Source organism: Anas acuta, chromosome 3 (genome assembly GCF_963932015.1).
Source record: "Anas acuta chromosome 3, bAnaAcu1.1, whole genome shotgun sequence".
In the NCBI taxonomy this organism is placed as follows: Eukaryota; Metazoa; Chordata; class Aves; order Anseriformes; family Anatidae; genus Anas; species Anas acuta.
Window position 1 is genome coordinate 103,675,429 of NC_088981.1, and position 20,600 is coordinate 103,696,028.

At 36.1% G+C, this 20,600-nt stretch overlaps 1 protein-coding gene across 4 annotated transcripts in view; it reads left to right on the plus strand.

The window, feature by feature from the left end:
• The window catches only part of GREB1 (growth regulating estrogen receptor binding 1), a 95,125-nt gene that overhangs the window by 47,591 nt on the left and 26,934 nt on the right, over window positions 1-20,600 (plus strand). For all 4 annotated transcript variants that reach the window (XR_011095381.1, XM_068678607.1, XM_068678609.1 and 1 more), the window contains exons 5-20: window positions 3,273-3,455; window positions 3,756-3,899; window positions 5,204-5,329; window positions 7,299-7,421; window positions 8,115-8,252; window positions 8,446-8,631; window positions 9,070-9,420; window positions 10,093-10,221; window positions 11,682-11,807; window positions 12,272-12,469; window positions 12,552-12,732; window positions 14,495-14,687; window positions 15,296-15,432; window positions 16,769-17,108; window positions 18,600-18,715; window positions 19,442-19,641. Coding sequence is in view for 3 of the 4 variants with exons in the window: in XM_068678607.1 (XP_068534708.1) it covers window positions 3,273-3,455; window positions 3,756-3,899; window positions 5,204-5,329; window positions 7,299-7,421; window positions 8,115-8,252; window positions 8,446-8,631; window positions 9,070-9,420; window positions 10,093-10,221; window positions 11,682-11,807; window positions 12,272-12,469; window positions 12,552-12,732; window positions 14,495-14,687; window positions 15,296-15,432; window positions 16,769-17,108; window positions 18,600-18,715; window positions 19,442-19,641 (2,871 nt within the window). In the remaining variant the exon portion in view is untranslated. The remainder of the gene's footprint in view (window positions 1-3,272; window positions 3,456-3,755; window positions 3,900-5,203; window positions 5,330-7,298; window positions 7,422-8,114; window positions 8,253-8,445; window positions 8,632-9,069; window positions 9,421-10,092; window positions 10,222-11,681; window positions 11,808-12,271; window positions 12,470-12,551; window positions 12,733-14,494; window positions 14,688-15,295; window positions 15,433-16,768; window positions 17,109-18,599; window positions 18,716-19,441; window positions 19,642-20,600) is intronic.

A 20,600-nucleotide genomic window follows, 5' to 3' on the forward strand; every position in this document is an offset into this window, starting at 1 on the left:
GCAAGTTGCCACCTTTTCACAAAAACATTAACATCACATAAATGTTAACATTAATTACAACCCCATGATTCATTTAGAAGAGAAACAGGAAGAAAATTTTCAGTTGGACCAGGATGTGAAAGATTAGATTATGAAACATTAGATGGATATCCTTCCACCTTGAATTCATCTGTTTACCCTTAGCACAAGCTCACTGTTAATCCAAAGGAACCATTGCCAAGTGATGAGGTAGGGCAGGCTTCATACCCTTCTAGTCCAAGGCCTCTACTGATCATGGTGTCCCTACTGTGGAAGTGGTTTTTAAATTATGAGTAATTGATCAATGTGATGTGGGCACATTCAAGCAAATACATACGATAAAATATCAGACACAAGCAAATACCTTCTGATTAAACAATCTTCAGAGGGTAACAGACTTAAGTCACTACTGAACTGAGCTGAATTTGAACTGGTGACCTAAAGGTGAAAGGCTTAGCCCCAAAACTCCAGGCATCGATTTCTAATTCTCTTGTGAAATCAATTGCATGACATAGATATATTGAGTTACCTTATGGCTGCCCTGACTCCCCTGACCTTTGTCCTTTCTATAATGTATGGAAGAATATTTAATGCAGCCTGTTTATGAAACAAGCTGTCCTCTCCATCAGCTGCTACCTCTGGTTATGGCATGTGAACAGGGCATGCACAGAATGGGGGAGTCTCTCATGATAAACACTGTGTTACTCAATCTGCTACGTAAGTGCTGTAAGCGAGGTTGGCAGTAGATGCTTCAGTCAGAAAGTTAGTCCTGAGAAGAGTAATGACTGGACATTATTGTATTGCATTGAAATTATAAAGTCATGCTATATCGCATCTGTGATGCCAAGGCTGTGCTGTGTTAGTAAGGCAATGACTGTCATCAGAGAAAGTATCAGTCAGAATGAATGGGATGAAAAACAGTGTTGCCAAGAGCTTACCAGAAAGGACTTAGTTCATCTCAGAGGAGCTGGGGAGGTTTGATGAGAAAGATGTTAGTTTGGTTTAAATGGAAAACAAATAAACAAAAACTCTTCTAAAATATTCTTCAAAGATTTTTCAAAACAAGACATAAGGTCTGTTGAATTCCTACTAGGCATCACCTCTATGCTATACTTGGTGAAAACTACTTTTCCAGTAGACCTGGTGCAGTAGACTCTGCCCAGTAGAGTTTAAGATAGATGACAAAAGGTTGCTACAGGCAGAAGTTATAGTTTGTTAAATATGTCTTAGCTGATGATAATTTACAAGAGTTATCAATACTGGCTGATCTCATAAAGATTTTATGTCCACTGCCCAACTTTCTGTTTGGCAAATATTTCTACCTTTGGCTTTGGCAAGTTGCTGGACACTCAGCAAAACAATGAAACAGGCATTTCTATTTTACTTTTGGAAATGGTCCCCTCATGCTTCTATTTGGAAACAAATAAAGGCTTGTAAGTGGCAACCTAACCAAAATTGCAATGTTGCTGGTCATGCTCAGTATGCCTCGAAGATCTACAGGAAGCTTCCATTTGCCAGCAGAAGCATGTTCAGTAGTTTCTTAATCTGCATAAAATACATACAAACTCTACGGCTTTTATCACATCCATTCTAGTTTTGTTTCCTTTTGTTGTTGCTTTTATTAAAGCTACTGAAGGTTCTGTGATGTTAGACAGATGCTTTTGTGTTGACTGATACAACACAGAGGATTCTGCAGAGTCATGACTTGTCCTGATTTTATGATCCTACCTAGTAGCATCAGTGATATAATAGGCAGTGATATAATAGCTATAACTAGCTTTCAGTAGTTATTATCCACTTGTTCCCATAGATACCAGACCAATTGCCACATTAACTTAGATTTTTTATGAATTCTTCTGAGCCCTTTGAAAACTAATGAAAGTACTCTGGTTATAGAGCAAGCAACAGGTATTTACAAAGCACTATGCTTGCATTTTATTTCACTTTTCTTAAGAATAAAAATAAATACTGACCATCAATTTGAAAACATAATTTGCCTGAAATGTAGTGGAAATTATCATCCTCATAAATGGCTCTTAATTTTATCTACCATATTATTTAGCCTGTACTGAAGTTACATTGTTTATTTCCAGTGGTATTCTCCATCCTTTATGTTAAATTCATTTCCTTTATTTTATTTTTTCTATCTTTCGATTCACTGAACTCACCCTTTCAATTTCAATTTCCTTTGATAACATATCAAGATGTCCATTAGATGTGATTAAAATAAAAGAAACTTTCAGGTTTTTTATGCTTCAGGGCATATGTGGAAAATAGAGATAAATGTTCATGGGGAGCATTATCTTCTAATTGCACACTATAGGATTTCTTTGGAAGTTGTAAATATTTTCAGATAGTTTCATTGGTTTTATGCAGTACTATATTTTTTATGGCAATACTTTAGAAAATGGAAAACTAAAGTTTGGTAAGAAGAAAAGGGAGATGGTCTTAATCATCTGTTCAAGGAATGTTCTTTATTTATGGTGATAATGCCATCACCATCATGAACTCCTCTTTGAGGCTCAAACTTTGTACCTCAGAATGAGAGGAAATGGCAGTATCCCTGGAAGTGCCCCATTAAGCCTGAGTACAATAAGCTCGTTTATGTGCAAGGACTGTGTCTCTGTCATGTTCTGTAAAGTTACAGACTTTTTTTTTTTTTTGTTCATAATCACAGGTAGCTTAAACTGTTATGAAGTGCTGACACAGTCCAGCCATATAATTTGAGACAGCTACTTTAAATCAATAGCCCTAGAAGGCATTAGTATTTTTCCTCTCTAAACAAGCATCTGTGGTAGAAACTTGGTACTTAAATATACTTATACCTAATTAAATATAATAGATTAAATATACTTAATTTCTTGAGACTTAATTGCATGCTTACTATCAAAGAAAGTTAAAATATAAGTGAAATGCAGTGCTTCACAGGTAGGTATTGTGATTTTTTTTTTTCAGGTGGGAGGAAATGGAGATATAGTTTATTTTATTTTTTCCCTCTCTCTCTCTTTTATTTATTTATTTATTTTATTTATGGAGTTCTGTTTTTGCAATTTCCAATTTGGAAGCTGAAATGCAACACAGAGAACTTGGAATAGCTTTTTTTTTTTTTTTTTTTTTTTCCTGGAGGATAATATTAATAAAAAGCTCAATCTATTAAAAAAATACTCTTTTTCTCCAGAGAATAGTCATGTTTTGATGTTATTAATAGTGACAAACCTGTCTCATTGGATTGTATGTATTATTTATTTTATCAGGCTTCTCTGGCAATTGTGTTGGCTGTGGCAAGAAAGGTTTCTGCTACTTTACAGAATTCTCAAATCATATTAATCTTAAACTGACCACTCAGCCCAAGAAACAGAAACACTTAAAGTATTATCTGGTCAGGAATGCACAAGGAGCTCTGACCAAAGGATCTGTAATCTGCTGGAAAGGAGCAGGTAAGATAATGAAGCTGTCTTACTCGGGCTCTGGTTTTCATCATCCAAGCTTAGATATCACAGGGGCTGGCGTCTGTGTAAAACCTAAGATGGATCAGTTGAAAGAAAGGCTCCTTAAAGTGCAGCTGTAAAAAGCAATTGAGTACCCTAATACAAGGATGGCATGTGTGATGCCATCAGTTCCTCCCGTTTAAGTGCTGTAGCCTTTGAGTAATTCATGTGTGAAATTATCAAATCAGATAGACAGAGAAAAGCGACTGTCGCTGTTGTCAGTGGATAACAAGTTCCTTTTTTCTTCAGAGTTCAGAGGCCGACAGTCTTCTTCCAGCACCTGTTCGAGCACATTGTTCCAGCTGCCAGAAAGTTCAGGCCTCTCTGGAAGTATGTCAAGTGAGCCTCTCCCAGCAGCAAATCCAAATACTCCAGCTGGGACGCAACAAACAGGTAATGCTTAGAAGGAAAACTCTCTGGGTTACTGTAGTTTTACTATTATTTTATTATTTTACTGGGCTATGTAGTTTTACTATTCTGTGTGTGCATATCTGTTTAGTTATATGAACAGAGAGACAAAGAAATAAGCACACTACCACATAAAATAAAGCAAATTGAGTATGTATAGAGGTATCATTCAAATTTTTTTTAAAAAAAGAATCATGCTGTCAAGGCTTCTTGCTGTCCATATTTTTCCCTTACGTTTAAGTATAAACGTTTAGCAAATAACAAAATAGCCAGGTGTTCTGAAGCTAGTTCATAACTAAAGCAAACCACATTTTTAAGAGCCTTTTTTTTTTTTTTTTTTTTTTTTTTTTTTTTTTAAAGAGGCAAAGATTAGGCATTTCTTGCAATAGGTGTTTTCTTGCTCCAGTCTATTTTATGTTATAATTCCCTTTATTGCTGAGATTGTATGGATATTGGCTTAAAAGCTTCTGAGCCTTTTCTTCTGTGAAGAAAAGCAGCTTTAATATTAAAAGATAAAGTAATGATTAATATCTGTAACTTCTTTGTATTAACAATGCTTTCTGAAACATTTACTTTTCCATTAGCCTTACATAAATAAAAGGTGATGGATGGTAGAGGCTAAAGTGATCTCTCCGAGCTTCTTCATAATGAATAGTCTCTTGTGACAGTTACAGAGATCCACATATGAGAACGGAGGCACAGCTGTTGGCGGTTATATTCTGTCTGAGAGACAGAAGCCAGTTAAATAGTTGTGATCTGGAATGCCAGTACCCCTCCAGAACAAATCATTAATCTCTTTATAATAGCAGTATTGGCGTTTGTTTGCCAGAAGTTACATATTTAAAAACTACATTAATGACAAGCATATTTGGCTTGCAAAAATCTCTATTTTTTAAGGCAGCACAATTAAAATGATGTTTGGAAGAAGGATGTCAACTTTGAGTTGAAGCTGAGGGCATTTTTAGTAAATTTTAAACAACAAAGCTTGGACTCTTTTACTCTCTTTGCTGATTCTTAAGTAAACTTCATGGAAGAGCTAGGATGAACCTGCAAAGAATCTAAAGGATCTGAAATTATGTATTTAATTGCAGATTGGGATTTTACCCAGGCATTTAGGAATCAGACAGCAATAATCTGGTATGAGATCAGAAGTGGCTTTGCATTATTCAGCGTTGTATTCACTGAGCAGATCCTGATGGCTCTGTTAAAGTCAATGGTCATTTAATTATATTAACTGGGGATCATGACCTAGAAATATTTATTGTATATAACATTTATTTTATTGCCAGCTGCAGGCATAGATCATATTCCTTCAACAGCAGCATTCAGCTCCGCAGTGTATAATGGCAAGGAATCTCCTAAACAACAGTTGGTGAAAAATAACCTATCTGCTTTGACAAGACCATCGGTGCTAGGTATTTGTATGGATTTGTTGTTTAATAACCCCAACGTCTGTATTCCATGTGTGTAATAGATACCATGATTACAATTTTCTCTATGAATAGAAATTACTCTTCCCTTCCAAGTCTTTTGTGACAATTCCATTTTTTTTTTTAATGTTAATTTTCAGAAAAAAAACTGATATGATTTTAGCCGTAGCTTTATTAAAGTTCAGATTCTTAATTGGAAGCTTTTCATTGCACTTACAAATGTTCTCATTTTAGAGAAGTACCGACTGGACTATTACTCTAGATTCTTAAATAATGCATTTGTTTACATGAATGTCACCTAACAGGTTTTGTGCATGGAATTAAGAAAGATTTATAAGTAACTACACATAGGTAATTTCTGTGTTCCAGTCCACCTTGGGATGTACTTGCTACTTTGACAACTGGCTCCAAATTAAATAAATTTTCCTCATTGAATCACTATTATCATGATTTGTGTTGTTTTCTGTCACAAAGTGTATGTTACGTCACTGACTTGTTTGAGCAAGAAAGTTCTTTTTAGTCTTTACTGTGCCTAGAAACATGTTATATCTCTGTTTTAGAATAAATCTTCCCAAGTTGCCCTGCTAGTATCTCAGCCAAATTCTTTCTCTCTGCCCATTCAGGTTCTTGATCTCTTTCTTGCATGCAGAAACATGTTCTCAGTAAACTGATCTTGCCAATTAATTTCAGGTGGATTACCTTCACGTGTCAACATATTAGATAGTCCTGTAGTAAGGAGTAAGGCATTTTCAAAAGTACTTTGTATTACACTAAATATCTTGAAGTTACGCTTCTGGCACAACCTCATGCCAGGAAGCTAAATGATCAGAACAAATGGCTAAATACTGCCCTCACATGGTAGTAGTTTAAAGGACAAAGCGATCCTTAACGTTCACATACGCTGTTCTGCAAATGAACAACCTCATTCTAAATTTGAAGATTTCTGCTTTACTTTTGACTTTAAAATCCTTTGCAAAAGAAACAAACAAACAAAAAAAACCAACAACAACATTATATATATATATATATATATGTATATGTATATATTTATATATATACTTGTATATGTAATACCAGGTTCTCACTCCATTTTGAATTTTATATGGGACTAATCATTTGGCCAGCAGATATTGACCTGCAAGTATGAAGTAATTAAGGGTTTTACATATTCACATGTATAAATAGAAATAACTCAGTCCTTCAAGAAATTCCTGAAGGACTATCAACCCTCAATAATTAGAAATACTTGATATTAGTGGAAACTCATCATTCTAGGAATTTGGAGGAGTGCCAAAGAAGACTGAATAATGTAATGAAAAAAGTTTCAAAAATGTAGTGGTCATGGGCTCCCAGGAAAACTGTGAGAAAGTTGGTTATGGTTTTAAAGACAAAGGTGTTGGAGCTAGAATTGGATAGGAAGAAATACAGAAGTCTTTTACTTGGAGTTAGTATAGGATGTCAAAATCAAAAACAGTAACCACTAGCAAGTATAAAAATCCTGACAACAGAAAAATTGTTAAAAAGAACTCTGATCTTTGTTAATACAATGCTGAAACCATTGAAAATGTTATTAAATGTTACATGAAATGCAGTATCATGTACTTAGAAGTAAAAGGAGCAAAATGCCCATAGTGTTGACTTCAAAGTATTAATACAAATAAGTATTCTTAGTACTCCTCATTACTCATTAGCACATTACTCAGTACAGAGTAAACGTTGATATAAAATAGATTAAGTCTCCAAGATGATTAAGAGATCTCTGAACCAAAAATTTTCCATGTCTTTAAGCAGAAGATAGGAAAGGAAAACAAAAGCCATAAAAAATGATGATGTTCATGGAGTTGACCCTGTTTACCACAGTACTTAATACAGTCCATCGACACATATTGAATTATCATGTACACAAATGAATACATTCAGTTCTAATACTTTCTGAAATGTTCCTGTTATTCAGGCACGTTAACAAATTCAGGGCCTCCAAAAAAGCGCCATAAAGGTTGGTCACCAGAATCTCCATCATCTACTGAAACTTGGAACTTGCAGCTCAACCCACAAGTTCCAAATAGAATTAAAAATGGTAAGCTATATCCAAGGTAATGATGATGTTCATTTCATTATTCAGAAAATAATGGGGGAAAAGAAGCAGTATTTTAAAGATACATACAGATTCTCAGTACAGTTTTGAAACCTGTTTAATACCTACATTGCCAGAATTATTTATGTGCTTTTTTTATTTATTTATGTGTTTCATTTTTTATGTGCATTTTTTATGTGCTACATATTTGAGGTGTCTGGGCTTAACTCTCATTAGGATCTAATCATTGAGCCATTATTAATAAATTGCAACAAATGCCTGTATCTATCTTTAGACACCTAAACACTTTTGGGAAATTAAAGTTAGTGTCATAAGTTAGGTCAGTATATCATCCATTGTTTCTCTTATGTGTCACAGTCTTTTTGGCACTTACTTGGATTTTATAGCCTAAATACAAACTAAAATGCCATGCAGTGAAAAAAACCAGCTTTCCCCAGAATGTTTTCTTTTAATGTGTTCTATTTAAAAATCTGTGGATGCATGTTTAAGGCCACTACAATACATCTTCCAAGAAAGTGAGCATGCGTTGTAGTAACAGTTCATGAAATGTGTGAAATAGCCACAAAATTATGTAACACTGACACTAAAAGTGGATTTAAGATGATGCTGAATAACTTTTCTTTGAGGAAATCATTATTAAACTTTTCTCCAGTAATATTATGTGTACAATCTTAGATGGAGGAAGCCTATCATCTCTACCACATTCTGCTTTGGTGGGGCCAGCCTCATCTCCGATGGTGGGCTCAGGAGAACCGGTCTCAGTTCCTGACAACTTGCTGAAAATCTGTAAAGCAAAGCCAGTTATTTTTAAAGGTAAAAAAAAAACACACCCAAGCACTCAACAAGACCTTATGTATTTCTTTATAAGAGATGCAAAGATAAATCCTACTGCCAAATACTGCTTAACCTCTCACTTGTTAAATATCTACTATTAGAATTGTTTAACTCACACACACACAAAAATATTAAATTAATGTGGTATGTACAAATACTGTTCATTTCACAGGTCATGGAAACTTCCCATATCTTTGCGGGAACATTAATGATGTGATAGTGAGTCCTTTGCTGTACACATGTTACAGAAATTCACAGTCTCTATCTAGAGCATATGAACAATATGGTGCATCCACAATACAGCCTATTTCAGAGGAAATGCAGCTCTTGCTGACTGTCTACTACCTTGTTCAGCTAGGTAAGATTATTTTCTAAAGCTAAATAATTTGTTGTTCTTGAAGACCAGACACAGATTGAAATATAACCACAAAAAGTTCATCTTTTCCTATAATTTGGGACTACAGCAATTAAAAATAAAAAGTAAACCAACTGTAATTAATTGTTCTTGCATACAGTCCATGGTTTAGAAGTAGTATTATGCTGACTCAGGCAGTACTTAACCACTTAAATATTTCTAATAGCCAGGTTCCAATTAAGGCAGTTTTACTTGAACCTCACAACAACACTCCAAAATGAAAGAAATGGTTTGCATCTTCCAATGTCAGTAGGCATGCTTGCATAAACCTGAAACATGACCACCTCTAAAAAAATACTTATTTTGAAAAACATATTTTTAACTCTCTGGCTTTGTTCATTTGTTTTGTAATATGAACACTTTCCTCTTAAATTTTTTTAGCCTCAGACCAGGTCCCTCTGATTGAAGATTTGGAACAAATATTCATGCGTTCATGGCGGGAATCTCACCTATCTGAAATCCGGCAGTACCAACAGGCAATTCCACAGAGCTTTCCTCAAGTGCCCAGCCAGATCGCACCAGTGACCTCAGCCCAGCTTCCCTGGCTGGCAGGCCTGGCAGCTAGCTCCTGTAATGACAGCGTCCACATCATTGAGTGCAGCTACTCTCTGGCTGAAGGGCTTTCAGAAATGTTTAAGCTGCTCATTGAAGGAAAATTAATAAAGACAAACTACGTGGTGATCATATGTGCTGGTAGAAATCGAGCCATTGATTCCTGCATTGTGATAACAGGTGAGATCCCAAGGGCAAAACTGAATCATTCAATGAGATGAGGAGTTTCAGTAAGCTGCCCAAGCAAACCAGAGCACTGAACCCAGAGTAATGGGTTTGAACCCAAGATCAAGAAGCACAATTGGGTTTCTTCCACAGTGAGCACATTCTGTATGAATTATCTGTGTTCTTACCAATGTATCTGAGACGGCATTACTACAAATTATGGCAAGTTACCAGCATACACACTGTGTCAAGCTCTCCTGCTCTGTGTGACTGGGATACTACCGTGAGTGGAGGCCTGAACACTTTCTTGGCTTCTAAAATACAGTCTTTCAACTTTATTGCCTTCAACAACCTGTTGATGGCTATGCTGATAAATTACTTGAATAGCCATACAAAGATTCATTAATATCTTTGACTATTTGCATGCTCTTTTTGTATACTGTGTCAACAAGTACCCCCTAAAATGGAAAACAAACATATGGAATTATAAAATATGAATCTATCTGACAGACGGATGGTGCATAAGTGTGTAGGAAAAAAAAAAAAAGATTGATCTCTGCCACTTTTATGGGGGGAAGATTCATGAAGATTCATTTAGCTGGGGTTTATTATGACTTTGAACATTTTTACTTTAGTTTGAAGTGCTTTCAAAATGACTTTTTTTTTTTTTTTTTTTTTTTCTTTTAGGAAAGTATCAGGCAAGAATCCTGTCTGAGGGCATGCTTACTCCTTCAGACTACCAAAAAGAAGTTAACTATCAGCTGGTCACAGGGAAAGTAGAAACTCTGGGGTCCTTCTTTAGCACCCTCTGCCCAGGTACATAATACGCTACAAACAGGCATGTTTCCAAGTCCCTGAATCTTTTGAGTAAGTGAAAATAGGTATACTACTTTTCCACTGGCAAGATACTATTAGAAATGAATAAAATATACAGGACAAAGTTGTGAAAGTACATTTGAATTGAAGTTCCTCCTAAAAGTGTCAGTTTCTAAAATCCCTTAGTTTCATGAAAATACATCAGTAAGTAACTGAACATATTACGCTTAAGTATACACATCCATTCACAAAACATGCAAGTCTATATCCATGTGAACAGATACAGATTCTTCTGCCAAAAGCACGTAATTCATTTAGACCATGATAGAAAGAATTATTTCATTGAAGGAAAATTTTGTTCCTTGAACTTACCATACTGTGAGCTTGATTTTAATGCATGGTAAAGAAAAGAAAATTTCGGAGAGCCAGGGTTACTGGATCATTTTTTAACTGAGCATACTGAGGATTACTACAAACAGGATTATCTAGGAATAGATTGAGCCACATGGAAAGTGTAATTACATCACACAACTAGAGCAAATGCAGCATGCTTGTCTGTGTAAAAGGCATGTCACAGTCCCCTTCTCCATGGATATCACACCAGTAAATCTGTATGCAGAAGGCAAGAACACTTATGGATAAGTCATGGTATTTTGACTAGTCACTAAAGAGAAACCTGTTTTTCTAGAACCATCATGTCTCTGTTCCCAATATCTTCAAGGTATGGTTCTCAAAATCTCTTTTGCAGAGATTTTTACTTGTTTGAGCAGAACAAGTAAATGAACATCCACATCCATTGGGTTGCACTTCACAGGGCAGACCCTGCCATTCTAAGCCCTGCAGCAGACATGTTCAAACATCTTTTTAACTGCTGAGAAAATACTAAATTCTTCGAACAGGCACACTCTATTTTCTGCACAGCTATCATCTGTAAGCAGCGTCCCTGCTGGATAGAATAGGATGTGTTTGCAGATATGCTTAGTTCAGTAAAACTCTCATTTATCTTTCAGCTTTATAGGGATTTTTCTTCTCTCTCAAAAATGTTAAAGATGTAGTAATATTTATGCTCTGCACCAGATTTTCAAATGCTTCTCATAATCCTTATTAGCAAACACTGCAGCTCAATGGTCAAGATATAAACTAAGTCACTTTAAAGACTTTGAAGTCTTTGTTGTTGCTGATTTAGATCAGGGCTTTGGAGCTAGTTTTCTGGTATCTTCTATAAATGTCCTAGGCAGAGGTCTGCATAGCTGATCTGTCATTCCCTGGCCTGATATACATTTTATTAATATTAATACAATAGAAAAAGATGAGGCTTCCTGTAAAAAGTAGCCAATAAGCTAAGAGCATGGCAACTACCTAGCATATATAAAGCTCTTTAAGACCTACAAAAAAAATCAGTATGAAATGCAGCTGTTATTAACCTGGACGTTTATACCACTATACTTTCAATTTGATAGAGGGTGACATTGATCTTTTGCTGGAGAAGTTTTATCAGGAAAACCAAGGGCACATCTCTTCATCGCTGTCTGCTTCAGTGAATAAATCAACAGCGCTGAATGGAACTGGAGCAGCTGTGTGTACAAGTAAGAAATACCTTCTAAACAGTTAACAGTCGGGTACTTGAAAACAGGTCTTTAGGTGTGCAGTTAGATACTTCTGGGCAGAGTCCTAGACTCTTGAAAAATTCTGTTCTGAGGTGATCAGGAACTTACATTTTGGGACATGCAGGTTTACACTTGATGGATGCTCTGCTTCATTTCATCAGATACTGTACTCCCTGAAGCTCTAAGTCTTACTTCTGTGGTAGCAGAATGCTGTTGCACAAGTTCAGTTTCAGCTCTTCAATATGTAAGGGATTTACAGGGCCAAAACGCCCCAGTGCAGCAAGATTTCTTTTAATTTTCCATATAGATTTTCATAAATTGGAACTCAGACTCATAAGCAAAGTACCTTAAAGTATAGCTCAATTATTATTCACCAGTCTCTAAGATTTCGCATTCAATTAGACTTTGCATGTATATCTAAACAGAATTTTGTCATTTTCCAGGTTATGAGATTGAACGGCATCAGATTCGTCCATTCCAGCTAGCAGTGGCTCAGAAACTGCTGTCTCATATTTGCTCAATTGCTGACTCCAGCACTCAAAATCTTGATTTGGGTTCCTTCGAGAAAATTGATTTCTTGATTTGTGTTCCACCCTCTGAAGTGACTTATCAGCAGACTTTGTTTCATCTCTGGCACTCAGGTGCTTATTTTATTTGGATTTACAGTAAAACCATTAAAAATATTTGTATCTGGAAATACTTATATTTGTTCCATTTCTTTAGGTATTTTATTAGAACTTGGATTAGAAAAGGAGCATCTTACAAAGCAGAGGGTAGAACAGTATGTTATGAAACTAGATGCAGACGCCCAGATTAAGTTCAAAGTCTTTTTACAAAACTCTATGCAGAATCCACACACGCTGTTTGTCTTAATCCACGATCACGCACACTGGGATCTAATGAGGTAAGAAAACTGCAACTTCAGAAAAATTATTGTTTGCGTTAGTTCTCAAGATCAGATTTATGATTTATGTCTTCCTTCATCTCTCTTTGCAACTTTCTGCTAACTTTCTCTTCCCATGTGTTGAATAACTGTGTTTTCTTTTAAGGTTCTTCATGACTTATTTTTGTTCTGCTTGTAATATTACGCCCCAGTGGAACATTTCAGCTTTCTTTGCTCACCATTCTTACCTTCTTTCAGCCACAGCTATCGTTTTTCTGGCTGGTTTTTGTTTGTTCAAAGGAAAGCTTCCTGTGAAAGTACACAAAATTCATTATCCTCTGTCAGAGTCCTCTGGACTGTAGAACATGCAAACACCCTCCACAGTGACTAGGCAGCTAGTGAGCCAACACAGCTGCTTTTTTTTTTTTTTTTTTTTAACTTTGTAGGAATTGAATGTTTCTGCATGTACATGATTTCAGGTAAATGTCTCAAGGGAGCAGAGAGATTTCTGTTCAATGTTTACCAAGTTCCCTGTCAGTTCACTTGTATAGCTCATTGTTTCTTTGCCTTCTTAGCAGTCTGCCTGTTGAGAAGATGGGCTGCTTTTGCTTTGTATCTCCTGAGGCACCGGGGAAGTTGGAGAATGTGCTGAATTCCAGAAACACCAGCATGTTCCAACATTGCAAACATCATAGTGTTTCTGAAACAAAAAACCTTTGAATTTTGCTTGTGAATGAGATGACGAGACCTTGACTTTCACACTGGTTAAGAACCAGTGTTTTCATCAAACCTGTATTTTTGCATATGTGAGGGTTTCCTGTTCAACTCCTCTATATCTTAGGAACTTGAACAATGGCCCTTAAGGCATATAACATCCCTGAGGGATAGAGATGTACCCGTATTGCTACTAACCTCTGATATATATTTTTTTTTGTTACTTTTATCTAAAAAAGACATGTAAGTGGCAAATATTGAAGCGATTATTCTGTACAGCAGGATTCATGCACCCTAACTGAAGTCAGTTAAATAAGGTGCCTAAAAGAGGAGTTTAACTGCCTGGGATTGCCCACATAGACCCAACAGAGACATGTGCATTTCTGAAAGCTGGCATAGGTCTTGGGTGGAAACAACAAATTCCTGGAATTACTTATCTCTGTGTGTTGACAAACAGGAGCTTGCACTGACTAGGATTGTAACTTGGTCACTGCAAGTAAATGCCAAAAATTAAATAGCATGAATTTGGACTGAAGTCTTACTCTGGAGCAATGAATTGACTGTAGGTGTTCTATGATACCGGCATTTGCCCTAACAGTAACTACTCTTCCGTTTTGTAGTAGATCTGTCACAGGTAGCTTCCCTCTGTCTTTCTGTTGTACCGACTTACAGTCTGTCATTTTCTATCTTGATTTTGTAGGCAAGAATTATATTGTCTCAGGGGCAATTCTAATAATCTGGCCAAATTTAGTAGAGGACTATGTGATTATTTGTAACTGCCATAACGTCAGCTTTCTTTCATCCTTTCTCTCTCATATTCTGGTGGTTGTAAGAAACTGGTAATTTGCTAGCTAGGGAGTTAACCAGTCCTATGGAAATTTTCAGGTGCACTGAAAATTTGCATTTCTTTTCCCATCCTTCTATACACCAAAAGCAGGGTAAAGAATAGAGTCCTAAGTTCCTTGTATATGTTTAACTTCAATTTCACATCCAGGTTAAAGCTATCCTATGGACCCAAATGTTCCCTTGTGCCAATCACTTTGGAGAATTTTGGATTTCTTTTTTGCAGTGCTATGCATAGCCTTTATCCTCAAACAGAACTGTCTACAGGACTTGTCGATAGACTGTTGAACTGCAGGGAGGTGAAAGAGGCGCCAAATATTGTGACACTCCATGTAACTTCCTTCCCCTATGCGCTCCAGACACAGCATACTCATATCAGCCCTTACAATGAGATCCACTGGCCTTCTTCATACAGCAATGTAAGATGGATGCTTTGAGATGCTTTTGCAAGCTTTTCATAAGTTATTTTACATTTATATACTTGGTAGAACTTTGGAGGCCCTATGATTTTTGTGGACAAGAATGAAGTTTGCATGGCATCTTTTTTGTTTGTTTGTTTGTTTATTTAGTCTGTGACATTTTTTTTTTTTTTAACCCTCACTTATTCTGTCATTTCTTGCCTTTTTTTTTTTTTTATTATTATTCATTTTATATCTCCTATAAACTGTAGTAGCTTTGCTAAAAGTCTTTGAGCTACATAAATGGAAAGCACCTGAAAATCATCAACATCTGAAATGTAGGTACATGAATTTTCTGGATATGTGTGCATATTTAACCTGCATAGATCTTCTGTCTGTACTTATGTATATATGGGGAGAGAGTAGAGAGAAAAAGAAACAGGGAAAAATGAAGTCAAACTTCTTTCCTTTCAAAAAAATTAGTTGTTTCTTTCTCTCTTTGTTTTAGTATGCATCTAAGTATATGTATGCTTGTTGGAGAATGTGACTGCAAATATATCAGATAACAGCGATTCAATTGTACATTAATATTTGCTAGCTTTAAATTGGTATTGCTTCCTTTGTTTTAGGGTGTAGATTTATACCATGAGAACAAGAAATACTTTGGACTGTCAGAATTCATTGAATCCACTCTATCTGGCCATAGTATTCCACTGCTTCGGTACGACAGCTCTTTCGAAGCAATGGTGATGGCTTTGGGAAAGAGGTACAGTACACTTCTTGGTCTAATGCAGAAAATTTAGGAAGCGTATTTTTCTAGTGTCTTGAGTTACTAGCTAGAAACCTTTTTTTCTTTTTTTCTCACTGTTCCACAAATCAACTCTGTATACAAGGGCATTTCACTTGTTCATATTTTCTTTAATCTTTTTTTTTTGCACATTTGGTGTGTAATCTAACTAGTCTAGGCTGCCTCTTACCATGACCATGCACATTGTTCAGCCTATTTTAATGTGTGTACTTGGATGGGACCAGTAGCTACTTCTATATTACAATAATCTGAAATTACATTATCAGATTATTATAATAAATTCAAACACATTCTCACTTTTGTCCAGTATTATCACTTGCTGACCCTGGCTGATTTTGTTGTATTATTTGTGTATACTGCATAAAAGGACCAAAAAGGGAAGGAGATATATCACTATGTTTGGTACACTTAAGTCAGTGGTAAAAATCTTCTGAACATCATCACAGTTTGAAAATACACCAACAGTTAAGTTTCCTTGGTCCTTGCAAGACAAGTCTAGAATCACTGCACATGAATGCATGCAACTGTGGATAAACTCTTTGGGATCTATAACAAGAATAAGTCAGGACAAGTAGAATCTTGTGAATTCATATTGGTAACTAACAGACTGAGCATGTCCACACAACTTATGGGGCTTGCTACCAGGTGCTGTGGAGCTCTGATCACACACATGAGGTGCATTTCTGAGCAAGCCATAGTTTCTCTTTGTACTTCGCACTCAGGTTTCCTTTTTGTAAAAACCAGAGCACAGGAAGCTCTTACAAATCCATGTTTCTCCCTACTGTAGAATGGGGATTGAGACAGGGTGTACCTGGGCTGGGAAACATGGAGTGCTCATTGAACGTTGCCTATTTATTGAATCTATTGGAAACAAGTTTGGGGCTTTAGTAAGAAAACAAGAGAAAAAAGCACCTAAAGATAACATATCATGAAAAATACTGTTCTTGTTGACAAATGCCTTGATTTTGATTGATGGTATTACTGAGTGCATTAGCAAATATTCTGTAATAAATTTTGTAACAGCAGTAAAGTATTGGTTACTTGAAGTGATGTAACATTACTGAACTCTTTGCTTATTAAATTTGTACTGAGAAATAGAGAGACAACATCAGTTCTGATTGTGTAATGATGTATTGCAAGAACTATCAAACTGCACTTTGGTGAGAGTCTGTTGTACAGTAAATATGAAGGATTCTTTACAGGAGGAAATCTTAAGTTTACTATATTTTGGAGAACATTAGCTTTTTCACTCTAGTCTTTAATACTTCACTATTTAATTCACCATTTATTTCAGGTTTCCCAGATTACACAGTGCAGTGATAAGGACTTTTGTCCTCATACAACACTACTCTGCAGCTATGATGGCAGTGTGTGGTCTTTCTCAGATGAAGAATTACACCTCAGTTGAAACTCTGGAAATCACCCAAAACCTAATAAACTCTTCAAGACAATGTCCTAGTGGTCATGGCCTCATGGTAGTGTTGAGAATTCCATGTACCCCGCTGGCTGCAGTGGCATATGAACGTCTGTATAATGTAAGGGAAAGACTAGCCCTTGAAGATAACTTTGAAATAATCTTGGGAAATCCTAATTCTGGAATCACAATAGGGAAGCACTTTGTGGAGCAACTAAAGGTAACGTACAGAATGAAATATACTGGGAAGCTTCATTAGATGGGTAGGTGGGGAGACTTTATCGGTGAGAGTTATGGTTGTAAGCTGAAGTGTGATTCTTACTTGTAAAACTCAAAAATACTGTAAGGAGCATGAGTTTTATCTTTTAGACATACAATCTGTGATTACTTTACTCTCCTCACTCTGGTTGTGTTCTGGTTACTCAGTTGAATATTAACTCATGCAGCTAGAACTTGGCTGCCAGCAGTAACCCTCCCAAGCAGCTGAACTGCTTTTGTTTATAACAATAGGGAAAACAGCCAAATAAAATTATCACTTTTCTCACAAAGTTATTGTAGTTCAAAAAGATTTTAATCAGTGACCCGTTGAGGTTTATATTATTCTTCTCACCAGCAGATGGCATGAAGGCACCAAATCAGTGATGCCAGCTATGAGTCCTTGAACACCCTGGTATTCACAGCTCAGGACTTGCTTTATGTTTTCTGGACCATGTGTTGTTTCATGGATTCATTTATGTGCTTTAGGTCTAGAGTCTTGGGTCATCTATGTAACAAAAGCCTCTGATATTTCCTTGTTCTTCATAAAACTACCAACATCTGATCATCAAAGCAAAAATGTATATTACACTCTGTACTGTGCCTAATGTGATATGTTAGACAAAATCATTAGAAATCCAGGGCCTAATTCTAATCTTGCTCTGCTATTTGTAACTTTTTTTTTTCTTTTTTTTCTGAAAAAAAAGACAAACAACTAGTATTAATTCTGAATCACTTTTTGTTTGTCTTCACAGTCATGCACAACAGTGGTAAATGTACAAATGTCAGAAGCTGAATTGTCTTACTGTTGCTCCTGCTGTGTATTCCTTATCTGTAGTAAGTCAGTCTCACAGCAAAATGTACTGACTGATGTGAGTAAAGTTTTATAGCCTGATGCTAAAGATTCAAATCATATATCTAATTATTGAACTTCTCATGAAGTTACCAGGAGAACTGACAACTTTGGTGAAGAGCAGAAGTTTTCAGAGGGTATTAAGTGAGGGCTGTGGTGTATGCATGTTCAACACTTTCAGCCTCCTGCTATTACTCTAAGGTCAAAAGGTTTCATTCCTAACTCATTTCCCTCCTTGGACTCAGACACCCATACTTTATCTGCCATAAGAAGCAAGTCTCTGTTTTCTTGTCTCCCAAAGCTCATCCTCATTGTCTCATGCACTATATCCACTCTATCTGTGTATGCTCTAGCCTCAGCAGTGTGCAGATGGAGTTGAGACTTTTCAGACCAGAACATACTGTCCCAATTTCCTCAGGCTCATAACAGTCAGACTGCTACCTGAAAGTCTTTAGGAACGGTGAAATCTACCTGTAATTGGCTCTGCTATGTGGCTTACCTTGGTGGAATTTCTATCCATGTACAAATCGATTCATATAATGAATGATAAAATGTATTTTTATCTGTGCCATATCAGTATGTCCAACAGCATATTTTATGCAGGTCTGGCAGAAAATTGAAGATGTAGATTGGAGGCCACAGACCTATTTGGAGTTGGAGGGTTTGCCTTGTATATTAATATTTAGTGGTATGGATCCACAGGGGGAGTCTTTGCCACGGTAAGAAGATCTGGTATTTTCTCAGTGGAAGTTTTTTATCCATTGCTTTCCAAATGTTTAAAAATTAACTGTTTAAATGCTCGTGGGAGAAGAAAGCAGATTTCAGTGTCAAGATGTTGCTTTTCCATTTTTATATCACAAATACAAGAAGCTTATTATTAATAACAATCCCCTGCTTATAGAAAGATACAAATAACTTAAAAGTGGTAGGAGAGTTGTCCCACTATACAAGAGAGAGTAAGGATATATTAAAAAAGTAAAAATAAAAAATCTATAGCTACTTCAGACACCAAAAGGTAGATGAGACATCTGCAGGATGCTGGCATATGTGCTACAGGACATGTGAAGAGATCCACACCTTTTGGAGTTGAAGCTGGGAGGCAGACAGGATGTCCTGGGGCCACCAAAATAGTACTGCATGTTTTTTTATGTTCAATTGAATCCCATTCTGTGTATTAGGCTTAAAACCCAAATGATACTCTTTTTCTTGTGCTGATGTTAATGTTCAGTGCACTGAACATTAAGTTAAGCTGCTTAACTGGATTAAGAATAATAAAACTGTGCACACCATAGTGGTAAACCTATTAAGCACCAAAGATATACTGTGCTCTATCTCATCCATAGTTTAAGTATATCATTAAAAAAAATTTCCATTTGGCTGCATCTGGAAAAGAAATAACGTAGATTACAGTGAGTTTTCATATTACCATATCTGTTTCTCTCCAGATCACTGAGATACTGTGACCTACGTTTAATAAATTCATCTTCTTTGGTAAGGACAACCTTGGAGCAAGAACTTGGTTTGGCAGCATACTTTGTGAGCTCAGAAGTTCACACAGAGAAAGCAGTTATGAACGATGTGTTAGAAAGTGACCCAGAGAAACTAAGCAGCACTGATAACGAAGATGAAGAAATAGCAACAGAAGGTATTGCTAGTAATAATATTAAAAGAAGCTGTAAAATGATTGAGTTGTATTAGAAAATACGAAATTATTTGTGATATCTAGTCAGTAAAGGTTAGCCAGTGTTAGCTTTACTGAGTTACCTCTGCTCCTCACTTTTGCTTTATCTTAGTGAATCACTGTTCTCTCACCCTTCCCTGCCCAGAGAGTGCTGCTGCTGAGGCATTTTAATCTGTCATAATCATGCTCTTCTGCATGTATTATTTCTCTGCTAATTGGTTCTGTCCTCTCTCCCTCCTTTTTTTTTTTTTTTTTTCTTTTTTTTTTTTTTCCCCTCTCTGTGCTTTGCCATCTGGGAAGCAGTGACTTCACAGCAGGGACATCTCCACCAAAACTCCCTCACTGATTCTGCCTAACCTATCCTTACATACTGACAGTGTTGAAGATTCCTCCCAAGGGAACTGTTCAAAGTCAAGCTGAATAGTCTCTAGTTTGTAAAGAATTAAACATCATGGCTAGAAGAAATATCTGAATGTAGCAACTTTAAAGTGCTTCTTGAGTACTCCTGAGTGCTGTCCATGAATTCAAATTGAAATTGTAGAGTTGGCAAGTTTATCAGTTTTTAAGAGCAATTAAAACATATCATATGTAAACATACAGTGACTTACCCAGAAAGTGTTTTTTTTTAATTTGTGTGGGAATTGATGGATGTTATGAGATACCATTAATTTCATAACATTTTTTCTTTACTGTTTGTTGTACCTTGCAATTGGGGAAAACTAGGAATTTTAGTTCCTGTAAATTAGTTAAATCTCAAACTACTTGTTTTCATTTCCTTTTTTTTTTTTTCTTTAACTAATGAAGAAGAGACTTTATTACTGTTCATTTATTGAGCTCTTACTCATTGATAGCAAAGAGAGCAGAACAAGCAGAACAGAAATATTTACTTTAATCAAACAAATTCTTTTGATGTACAAATGAAA